The sequence below is a fragment of the Nesoenas mayeri genome, assembly GCF_963082525.1.
Source record: "Nesoenas mayeri genome assembly, chromosome: 6".
Classification (NCBI taxonomy): Eukaryota; Metazoa; Chordata; class Aves; order Columbiformes; family Columbidae; genus Nesoenas; species Nesoenas mayeri.
The window spans coordinates 8265188-8277399 of NC_137545.1; the positions used below are offsets into that span (position 1 = coordinate 8265188).

Genomic DNA, 12212 nt, shown 5'->3' on the forward strand with positions numbered 1-12212 from the left:
ACAGACACTTTTTAATTACAGGGTGTAAAACCAAAAAATAAACGAATGCACTCGGGTGGAAAATTTCTTGACTGCCATGAAAATTTCCTATGCCCTTTTCTTTTGAGCATTCTCGGGTTTGTAAGCCTCTCAAACAACATTTCAGGAGCAGGACTTTCCTTCTGCTGAAGATACTGTCAGCTGTGATTTTTACCAAGGCAGCTTCCACAGATGTCAGTGAAATCTCCACTCAAAGCTGCCAACTGTTTTTAGTGAGTAGCAAATAAGCTACTCTTACGAAAATGGTATTGTTCTTAAATCATGGGCAGTATTAATGTTTAAGAAAACATGATCCTGTTATCAAGTGTTTGTGTCTGTATTAATGCTACTTTAAAGTGCTGAATGCACAGCAGCCACGATGGACCTCGAAGGGCTCTCTAAAGCATTTGTTCCTTGAGAACTGAAAGACTGGGAAGTGCATAGACTTCAAAGTACATTTAAAATCTAGGATTAAGTTGGTTTTAAACCTCTTGATTTTGGGGCATGTTAGGAGATCCACTAAGACTGTGTAACCTTTCTGAGGCAAGATATTTGATGTTAACATATAAATGTTTAATAAAAAATAAGAAGGGATAATGAAGAGCCTTTGTTATGGAACACAGACACTTCTTTATAATTCAGATGGTATTTTTTTCGTCCTGCCAGCTCTCTCTTATGTTTTATGCTTTCTAATAGTATTTTAACATTCACAGTTCTCATTTTCCTGCCTTACTTTAGCTGTGATGCTGACAGCACAAGGCTTAATACTAGCTTCAAAATCAGACTGATAGGCTCTGAAATAATCCAAGCTGTTTTTTAGAACGTGCATGGAGTGGTTGTCCACGTCTGCCATGACCTCTGCTTTAGAGCAACTAAATTTTGCTCCCAGCTTGAGCTGTGATGGGATCCCAAATCAGCCAGAGCTTTTGGGGAGTAAGGATGAGTGAGAGACTCCCCAAAGTCTTACAGTCTCAGCTTCTCTAAGGGGGTGAGATGCTTGGAAGAGGGAGAGGTTGGGCTGGAGAAGTTACTCCATGTCTGAATATGGACAAGATTAAAGGAGGTGGCTTCTCTGACTTTAACAGGTGGTGGTAGCTAATCTTGAGCAACCTGTCAGCTCTTCTCCAGCCCTGAGGTAATGAGGAGACCTCAGCACTGCTGGGCAGGACACACTGAAGGACCAAAAGCTCATCTTCACCCTCAGCCCGAGAAGCTGTTGCTCTTTCTTGCAGTCTGGTGATTCTGTGCCTTGAAACAAACCTGAGTCCTTCTGCTTGGCATGGAAAGTCTTTTTCTTTCCATCACGTGTAAAGCTGAGATTTGCATCACCTCCTCAATGCAGAAATTCACCTGCCTTCATGGTTTGACCCAGGCTGCTCGTACTCCCTGCTTGCTTGCTCTCCTAGTTTCTCGCACCCTGCATGTTCTGCAAAGCTAACAAGCCTGGGAGCTCTCAGGCAAGGAGTAGTTTTCTTCCCTTCTTTCTCATTGAGACGAGGTAAGTGTGTGAGTTTGTCTCCTGCATCCTACAAGTCCCCCTCTCTCTGTCAGGTCATCGTTTCCCCTGGGTGGATTAAGAAATTCCATCAGCTGCCATACATACATGTAGAAGTTATCTTCTTTACATTCAACTGGACTACGTTCAACTCCTGTTTTCCTTCTGTGATTTCCACAGGCCCTGGTAGTAGTTTTCATATAGAAAGAAAGGTAAAAATGGAGGCCGTTAATTAGTATCCATGAAACTATTCGTGTTTAGCCTAAAAGTCGTATTGTCTGATAGCAAATTCCTGGTGCCACTAATATGAGCAATGTTCTAGAAATGGTGTTTTAGATGAGGTGTAATTTTGGAGATTACAGCTTCAGGTAAGAAACTCACTGTAAAGAAAATTCACTCTCTCCTTAGATATATATATACCATATATATGTATATATAAAAATATATGTATCTGCCTGAACGCTGTGTATTGACAATTGTGGCCCTATAGCACACATTCTGCAGGCAAAATAATTTGTGGCTGAACATTACAAGAGATATTTTATGAAACTTAGCGATTTCTAGCAATGAAATGCTTCAGAATATTTGGTGTTTCATTCCTGACCAAATTGAATTCACTGGAATTTAACATTCAGTACTGTACACTTCTTTGTTGTGCTACTGTGATTTAACAAAATGTGTTCCTACCTTGGCTTTTGCTTTTGATCTTCTTTTGTCTTCTTTTTTTCTCTTTGAGCACCGAAAGGAGTAACCTATTGAGCTTTTGCTGGAGGATGTTATAAATGAAAATTTAGTAACCATTCCATCAGCTTTGTAACCTGGGTGAAGTGATGTGTGCACGGCAGGGGACTCTTAGGGAAGACTTAAAGTGTGGCTGAACTTGTTACTGTGACAAACACTTCCACCTTGGTTTGCTCTCATTTCAATTAGTATTTATCACCTAGTGTCAGTGTAGATGTAATACAGACATACTGAAATTTTGGAACAGAAGAGAGAGAAACGCTTGACCTAGTAAATTTGCCTTTTCTTTCACAAACACCAATATAAAGCAAAAATAATTTATTTCCTTAGTTTCTTTATCAGGATAAAAATGAGGTCTTTGAAAATATAATTCTTTAAATATACTTCTGGTGTATCATTACCGCAACTTTCTACTTTAGAAAAGGAATCATTACATTAATAATGTCTTTTCCCCCCCCATTAAAATGTCATCATTGTGATTGCACAGCTTTTTTCACACTTCTTTATTCTGCATAGTCTTAAGAGTTATTTGTAGTCGTAAGAGGAGATCTTTACTGTGATTTTTGGGTTCGTATCTCTGTGACAGCAGTTTTCTTACTGTGCAAGGAATTACAGAATAGCTTGTAAATGATAACTATAGGGTTTCCTAATAGAAAAACCTGAAAAATAATTGAATTAGGAGAATATGAAACAGCTGAAGAGAAACAAAAGCATTCAAACACTATTCAGTCAAGGGGCCCAGCAAAGCACTGCCCAGTTTTTCGTGGCTCAGGTTGTTTGTGTCATTTTTCAATTTGAGGAATTAAAATCACTGAGGGGAAAAAAAAGCAATATAAATAAAATAGGAATAAAGTAGAATTAAGTATCCATCTACTAGTACTGGTCTTAAGCATCCATTTTTACTTTGCTAATAGTAGTTCTTTGTTTGATAGGCATAGGCTACTATCAATTATATTTCTGGTTTAAAGCATTTTTCAGGCAAAACGTAACTTATGAGTAAAAGTTTTGTTCCAGCATGGTTTAAGTGCCAACAACAACAAAAAGCTGCAATGTTTTATTGCTAAATGCTTGTATCAAATGTGCAGTTTGAAAATCATTCGTCAACGTGTCACTTGAACTATCGAGAGGTTGTATCGCACCATTATCTCTGACCGTACCGCAGAACGTTTAACCTGTGAGCACACATCACTTAACCAGTTACAAAGAGAGATAAAGGAATCTATAAATTTTGCATTTACAAGGTCCTGCAACGAAGGCATTGTAAGTTACTCTTTCTGGGCACCGCAGGTTCCAGCAGCACCGACGTTAAAGAAAACCGCAACGTGGACAACGTTCCCCCCAAGGACGGTGGCGGGCAAGGCGCCGGGGAGGGGACGCAGCTCTCCAACGGCGGGGGCAGCGGCAGCCGAAAGCGTCCTTTGGAGGAGGGCAACAATGGCCACTCCAAATTCCGCCTGAAGAAGAGGAAGAAAACGCCCGGCCCCGTTCTGCCAAAGAACGCCCTGATGCAACTTAACGAGATTAAACCCGGTTTACAGTACAAACTCCTCTCCCAGACGGGACCGGTCCACGCTCCCATGTTCGTGATGGCGGTCGAAGTCAACGGGCAGGTGTTTGAGGGGTCTGGCCCGACGAAGAAGAAGGCCAAGCTTCACGCTGCCGAGAAGGCCCTGCGGTCTTTTGTCCAGTTTCCGAACGCCTCTGAAGCCCACCTGGCCATGGGGAGGACTCTGTCGGTCAACACGGACTTCACCTCCGACCAAGCAGACTTCCCCGACACCCTTTTCAATGGGTTCGAAACGCCGGTCCCTTCCGACGCGTCTTTTTACCTGGGGTCCAACGGGGACGGGTCCTTTAGCTCTGGCGGGGACTACGGTTTGCCGTCGTCGGCCATGGCCAGCGGCCTTTCGCAGTCGCCTCTCCCCGCGCCGCCGCCCTACCCGTCCGCCAGCGGGAAGAACCCCGTCATGATCCTCAACGAGCTGCGCCCGGGGCTCAAGTACGAGTTTCTCTCGGAGAGCGGGGAGAGCCACGCCAAAAACTTCGTCATGGCCGTGGCGGTGGACGGTCAGACTTTTGAAGGCTCGGGAAGGAATAAAAAGCTGGCAAAGGCCCGGGCCGCGCAGTCGGCCCTGGCGTCCTTGTTTAACATGCAGCTGGACCAGACCCCGTCCCGACAGCCCATTCCCAGCGAGGGGCTCCAGTTACACTTGCCGCAGGTGAGGAGCCCTTTGGATTTTCTTGAGGTTTTCGGGTAATGACCAAGAGTAGCCAAGTCGTGCGTATTGAGTCAGCTTAGAGCATTTCTGCTGTTTATTCTGCTTCCGTAGATGTGTGTGTGGATATATATGTATGTATTAAGTGATTTATCCACTTACGGCTTCTGATAATTGCATGAACTCTTTGTATTCTGTTGGATAGTGAAGAGGCTTTGTTGCTGATGCTTTTGACCACGTCACACAAGAGAGCACCAAGCCCAGCACAGTGCCAGCTTGGATTTGGGTTTGTGCTGAGGAAAGCTGGAATCACATCTTACTCGTCTTAGGCAGCAAGACTTAGATGGAGTTCAAGTCAGAATTACTGCTTTAAGTAAAATTATCATTTGACACAGCAGTTTTTAGCAGGGAAGAAAACCATTCTCCTCTGCAAACCGAAATTATTGGCATTAACAGAGCTGAATAACGGAAGTCAAAGGGCAGATTAAGTGAGGCTAATGCAGTCACCACATATTTTCAAGGTCTAAATAAATGGCACACTCACGGTGCATGTATCCAAGATGTGTGGTCAAATAGCTGTCATCTAAAGAATTGCGCTGTAATCAAATTAGTTCATAAGCATATGTGAGTTGCTTAGGCAAGTAAATCCGGATGAGAAACAGTTTAACTTAATTAATGAACTAGATGAAGTATCAAACATACCGGACGTTGATCAGAAATTTAAAGTAGCTAGAAAGGAGTAGTTTTTACAATTTTTTTAATGAAGAAAAAGCCTCCCTTATTTGCTTGCTTGTGTTTCTCACCAGTCAAGCTACAGAAATGATTGTTCAATTGCCCTCTTTCTACTGTGTCTCTTGGGTCTTTTTAGTGATATTGTGTGCCTGTCTAAATTCAAATACTTGCCTATGACTTTTTTTGCAACTTTCTGTCTGTTTATTATGAGAATTTCAAGGCTTTGACTTTTCTGTCTCAAAAACGTTTTAGATTTAATGAAAATTACAAGATATTGGTCTGGTTTGATAATGTGGGTTTGAAGAGTGTAACTGGATGTTGTGGCTGTTCTAATTGTGCTGTTCCCTCACAATGCATGGGCAGTATGAATCATTTAGATATTCCTTTATGCTCTCATTTTTAACTTTGCACATTATTGACTTATTGATGAATGTTTCCATCATTTTCAAATCTAGAACCCGGTGGGCTTTAGATTAATGCCAAATATATTGAATGGGAAGGGGGAGGGTGCTGGTTCTGCCCCACGTAGACCCAGTTCCAAGACAGTTAGTTATTCAGAGGCTTTTGATCAACTTGTGATCATTGTCATCATTGTCCTTTCTGCACTTCGCTGTGTTGTATTATCCTGCTTTTAATTATAATTAGCTGTCAATTTATTGGAATTACATGAAGGTCTGTTACATATTGGTGATTTTGGTCTTGTATCTATTAATGATTAATAAGGGGTTTAAGCAATTTGATGTTTTCAGGTCCTGCTTTATTTATCTTTTCTTTTAACTCTATGAGTTGTTTTATTTTTTGACAAAGTGTTTACTCAGGATGTGCAAAGATGTTCTATCTGGAGATAATCCTATAGTGGGTGAAGTCACAAACCTCGGAGAATACAGGAATGATGTGAGGATAGGATTTATTATAACCCATAGACCAAATAAAATGCCAGTTGAGTTGGTAAAAAAATGGAAGCTAGAAACATGCAAGGGGAGTAGAAATCCAAATACCAAATGCTCAGTGTTTGTGCCAATGGTGATGTTGAAATTGGCTGCCTGGGTAGCAGGTTCAAAACCCGTCTGGTGCATTAACTTGAGGTGCCTTGAGAGGAAGAGTGATAAAGTGGGAAGAGTGGAGAGGAGGGAAGAGATGATCCCTGCACTGGAGGTTGTCAGTCTTGCTTTATAGGGACTTGCCTCTCCAAAACAAAGAAGTCTTTTCACGGTTAGCTACACCTTGTACATGGATAGCCATCCTCGCTTTACCTCCCACCCCTCCATGTGGGGGTGACCTTGTCATGGTTCTGCAGCTGGTAGGTGATGAGAACTGGAGAAGACAGTGAAATGTGAACAGTCTTTTTAAATCTCTTCTGAAAACAAAAGGGTCACATGTTTATAGATGAATTGTGGAAGCTGATATGACCGGCTTTCTGAAAATTGCTTGTGCAAAACCCAAATCTGACTTCTGGGGAAAAGAGTATTGTTGAGCACTGAACCACAGCAAGAGCCGCACTGGTATGGACAGAAGCTTCTTCTCACACATCATTCCCTCCCCAGCCCCATGTCCCTGCCAGCAGCCCCAGCATTGAGGTTTGTAAGGGATGCTGGTGCTGGCCTCGGCTGCTTCCACCTCTGGGGCCAGTCCTGCCACTGAGCAGTGCCTTGGACATCTCAGGAGCTGGGGCAGGAACATCGTTGTACATCTCAGAAACATCAGGTGCTCTGTTGGACTTGGCATTTCTTGATTTTTAGTCTCTTTAACCCCCAGAGAGAAATCTCCCAGGCATCACTTGTTTTCTCTCCTTTTTCTCTTTTCCCTCACACACTCCGTGCTTCCCAAGGAAGGCCATGAAGGGTCTCACACCTCTGTCAAAGGTGGGACGGTGCTGTCCCTGAAAGAAGTGCTCAAGCCAGTACCAAATGCCTTGAAAAAAATATGAGAAAAGGGCATATTGTAGCAGTACTTCCGCAGTATGTGCTTCTAACCTTCAGCAGTTTGTGTCTCAAGAAGTTTTTCAGCCAGAAACTGTGTCTTTCCAGCTGAGAGCCTTTGAATTTCTCCATTAATTACAAGCCTTTCTTGAACTTCTGTAGTCTTTTAGCTTCCATAGCACCTTGTAGCAGTAAATTCCATTGTGTAAGTACGTATTGTGGGAAGAAGAGTCTCATCTGGTTTGTTTTGAACATGCATCCTGGTGTGCCCTTTGGGGAAAGTCGGCTGGTCCAGGCTGCCAGCATCACTGATGGGAACGGCTTCCATCAGACGGTAGGAGCTTTATTTAGGTAAGCTTTATTATGATACATCCCAGATTTCCTCAAAGTGTTGACTTAGAAAGACAGCTGATTATTCAGGATGCAAAGAGGCGGAAATTAGAGAATTGGAATTGTAAATATTGAAGCTTAGAAATCATGATTTAGATTAGTGAAAGCTGGACTATTGTGAGAGAAAACAACTTGCACTAGGCAAATAAGCAGTGTAGCTGCAGATTAAATTAAAGATCCACTAGAGGGAATACTTTCAATCATTCACCTAACTGTGTTGCAAATTAAGTGTATCCTGTATATCATTGTGGACAGACATTGAAACAAAACGTTAGGCAGAAAGAATGGAGTCAGAACCAGTACTGCAGCGGCTACATTTGCTTTAAGTGCTGTCTTAATCCTGGCTCAACTTGGGGTAGGGAGAAACTATAAAAGAAGTATTCAAATATAGGAAGGATATACAAATTAATTATGAAAATTATTTGAGATCTTGGAATTGGTATGTTGGAATAATTGCTGTGGGTTTGGCAGAAATGTAAAGGACATGTTTGCATAAGCAGGGAGAGAATCTACTGCCAGGTAGCAGATCCTTTAAATAAATGCAGGAAACTTTGGAGCACTAGAAAATAATTACCCTGTTCTGTTAGTGTAGATATGTCTGCACCTTGTCTGAGTTGCATGTGCTGGTCGCTGTCAGAGGAGAGATAATGGACCTTGATTTTGGTCCCACCATGTGGGTTCTCACCACTGTTCACCTGGCGTGATCTCTGTGTCCTGCCAAGGTCTTCCTTCGGATCCAGACACACCTGAGCTTCAGCTTCAGGATGTTGTAAAATACAGGTGGTCAGGGTGGTTCTGCTACAACTTTGCTGCGAGATAACCAAAACCAGTCTGTATGTGTAGAAGCGAATTCACTGTAACTTCATCAGAGAAGGGAACAGAGCACCCAAAATAGCTTTCAGCTCGCATGCCTTAACAAGCAAACTGTCAGCTATTTTAGGTCTTTCCTTTTTTGAATTACTCAACTTTGAGTAATGATTTAATGCAGGAGCCAGGGTAGAGAACCCGAGTGTCAGATGCTAGGGCACTCACTGGGAAGGTGAGACACGAGTTCCATTTCTGTTCCAATTAATATTTATTTGTATGAAAGGGAGTAGAGCCAGAATGAGAAGTGAAAGAACTCTACCCAGGCTGGTCAGTGGCCTGGGCTTGACATGGAGACAGCTTTCGAGTCCTTGGTTTTGAGAAGGGGACAGCAAGGACATCGTTTTAGGCCAGTAGGCCTTGTTCCCGGTGGTTCAGTGCTCTGTTTGCAGCCTGCCTTATTCTTCCATGCTCTTAGTGACTCTGAACTATGTTAATGTAATAGACCACCTGGGAGAAAAGGATGATTCTTCCCATTTATTGGGTGAGTATATATAACTAAGTATAATATATATATGCATATAATAGTATTTGTTCCTCACCACCTGCCTGTTGTCATGCAACTCAGGTTTCAAATAGAATAAAATGATCTTTAATATATCTGCCTGTTCTCTGGCAGTGATTTTTTTTGCCACCCTGCCCAGTTCCTCCAGTATTGTTCGCATATCTAGCGGTTGGTTTGTCTCACATGAGTTCTGCTTAGTCCTTTTTATCAGCCTCCCCAGTGTCTGGCTTCATGTTCATTCGAGCGTTTTTAGGTTTCCTTGCCAGCAGCTTAGTTCCACGCTGTTTGAGATGCAGCCCCATCCCGTCATTCTGTGCCAGCTTACATCTTCCCAGAGGGACTCGCCGTGTTCTCACTTGTGAACTGACGCCACAGTTTCCTCTGCTTTTCTTATAATGTGAAAAAAATAATCTTCTGTTGTAAAAAGCTAATGTATCCACCCTGTATGCAAGCATGGTGTTCAAGTAGCCTTTTGTCAGCAGTGTTGGCAGATAAGTTGACCGTGGGTTTTTTCCAGAAACATCTGGCAGTTTCTGTTCCCACCTCTTGACGAGAAGCTCCTCAAGCCAGCCCTGGTTCCTCAGCCTTGGTTTGGCCATGTGGGGTGATGACCTGTGTAATGAGTTACAGTGGTCCTGGAAGAAGCGTTCCTCTATGTTCACCCTTGGCAAATGGTTGGTTTTGATTCAGCATTTTGAAATCGCCCTTTTTGGTGTGTGTTGAACTTTGTGTTTTTGTGTAGCTCAGTGTTGGAGGAGACTCCCCCAGTTACCAGCCATCACGCTCACTTTTTTTTTGGAGAAGGAGTGACCCATACTGTTTATTACCTGGGTGGCAAGCCTGTCTGGCAGCCTTCAAAGCCTCTTTGTTCTCAGGTCCAACCCTAATTGGAAAAGTTTGTTTCAGTAGTTCTGCAATAGTATATGCCATCATAATGTCGTTCTACATGTTTTTACATTGTCAGCTGCCAGACATGTTCTCCTGTCCAGCATGTTGTGATGTAAGATAGAGCAAACAATATATATATGTTACAGAGATGAGGGTGTAAAGCTTGCAGCTGGGAAGCAGTGTCCATAATTATGCAGTGGGGCTATAGATAAAACACTGGAATGGGGACTCTGTTTCTTGTTCCTGCAGTGATCTGCCTGTGTAGCTGCAGGGAGGTTAATCATTTAAGCCTTTTGTGTATTAAGTTTCCATTTCTAAAACTAGGGTGAGAATAAAACTGTTGCTTGTTATTTTTCTTTAGTGTATTTACCTTAAAGTTCAGCTATTTGCATTAGGTAAGTACTAGCATGATTAAATGCAGATTTTGTGCTGTGTGGTCACAGTGCTGTAACGCAATTTTTACTCCAGCAACAAAATGACCTTATTTGAAAATCAGTGCCTGACCAGCTATATTTGTAGCATCTGAGCAAAACTGCTTTCCTGAAAAAATTCTCAATCTGTTAATAAGAGTTTCTGAATTGCAGTTCATTTAAATGCATCGAGAAAACTTGTATTTGCAATGTTGAGAGTCTTCTGACTCTACAGGTTGTGCCATTGCAAAACATTGACCAAAGGCTGGTGCAGATGTGACCCGAGTCAGCACTGACTGCTGGTCACTGTCTGCAGTTGGGGTCTGGCAAAGAGTGTCGAGCTCTGAAATAATGACACATGAGCTTTAATTTTTGCTTCCTCGGCTGCTGCAGCTTTTCCAGAAGGAAGTGAACATTGAGAGCTCTTTCACGTTATTTCTAGGCTGTCGGTTCTCATGAGCATTGTTAAGAAAATGGTGGTGAATCAGGGCAGGACTCTCAGCCACAAGCGTCATTTTGGGCTCAATGTAGTTACTTACATTGGATGCTCCTGGGTGTCTAAGACATCTGCATGGAGCTGGTGGGTGTGACACAGGACCTGTGTCCTTCTGGTGTGTCAGGCTGTGGGCCAAGTGATTACCCTACAATATCTCGGGTATCATGGACAACTGGTTTATGATCTTTATATCTGGTGTTCTGAGATGGGGACCTGAGCTCCCTCGTGGGCCTGCCCGCTCCTCCTCTCTGGCTGTGTGTCCCTTTGTTTTCAGTTTATTTTCAGGTGAAAATTCAAGAATTTAATCTTGACTCATCTCCTCTAGCTGTTATGGTTCCAGCCGCCTTAAAAACACCAGGTGAGATTAGCTGCAGTGCCGAACTGAACCGTCATTCAACAAGAGCAGGACTGGTATTTCAAGTTTTCCTTAAAACGAGAATTTAGCCTCCCTTATGGTCTGACCCTGCTGGTGGGACACAATGAGGCTCTGACTGTTACTGTTCAGCTTTTTGTGATGGTGAAAGAGAAAAACCCTTCCAAGTTTTGAGATAGTTTATTTTGGGTTATACATCAATGACATTTTTCTATTCCTAAGTTTGCATATGTCCTGTAAAAATAAGAAACAGAAAGTGTTTAAGTAGTGTTGAAAACAGATTTTGTTCTTATTTATGTAATAGCTAGATAATTAATTAATTCAGTTGTTATAAAAGGTTTGCATGTTGGTTTGAGGAGCCTGGTTTCTGCACTTCAATCTTCTTGTCAGGTCCGATGTTGAGGATACTGAAGTGATGTGTTTTGAGGTTTGAGCATGAAAGCATAGCCGTATCTGTCTATCCAGTTGTTCTCCTGAGCCTCAAATGTTCATATCCATCATGAGCATTAGGTGCTTTGATGCTTGTCTTAGGGCTGTCTGACCCTGTTTTAATAGACGTGGAGCACACAGAGCTTTGCTTCCACTTCTCAAGAGCTGCAAGTGTTCAGTATGCCTGAAAATTGGACCCAGCCACCTCCTTGACATACAGCTGATGCCCGATGTCCACTTGTTTAATTTATTGTGTCGAATCATTTAAAAGTGCAAATCTTTATAACGTAACGCTGCTGTAATTTTTAAGTGATTAGTTTAGTTTTCTAATGCGCATTTCTGTGTGATCCTGCAGGTTTTAGCTGATGCTGTTGCACGCTTGGTTGTAGATAAATTCAGTGATTTGACAGAAAATTTCACATCTCCACATGCACGCAGAAAAGTCCTCGCTGGAATTGTCATGACAACAGGTAAAGAACCAATACTGAAATATGTTTTTACTATTCAATCTTCAAGGTGAGCTAAAGATAGCAATTAAATCTTGGCTCAAGATAATTACAGGAAAATTAGACCTGCAAATACCTGTTTTTCCACCAAGTTCCTGTCTTGTGCCTGATTGAGGCATCTGAGATAATTCATGCTCTACAAAATACACATACCTTTTAAAATGAATCCTGCAACATTTTGAAGGTAAATCTAAAATTAATTTCACTGCATTGGTCACTCAGATGGTATG

At 42.3% G+C, this 12212-nt stretch overlaps 1 protein-coding gene across 2 annotated transcripts in view; it reads left to right on the forward strand.

Annotated features, from left to right (window-relative positions):
* ADARB1 (adenosine deaminase RNA specific B1) overlaps positions 1–12212 on the forward strand; it is a 60919-nt gene that overhangs the window by 30053 nt on the left and 18654 nt on the right. For both annotated transcript variants that reach the window (XM_080347128.1, XM_080347129.1), the window contains 2 exons: positions 3542–4473; positions 11832–11946. In XM_080347128.1, coding sequence (XP_080203254.1) covers positions 3542–4473; positions 11832–11946 — 1047 coding nt within the window. The remainder of the gene's footprint in view (positions 1–3541; positions 4474–11831; positions 11947–12212) is intronic.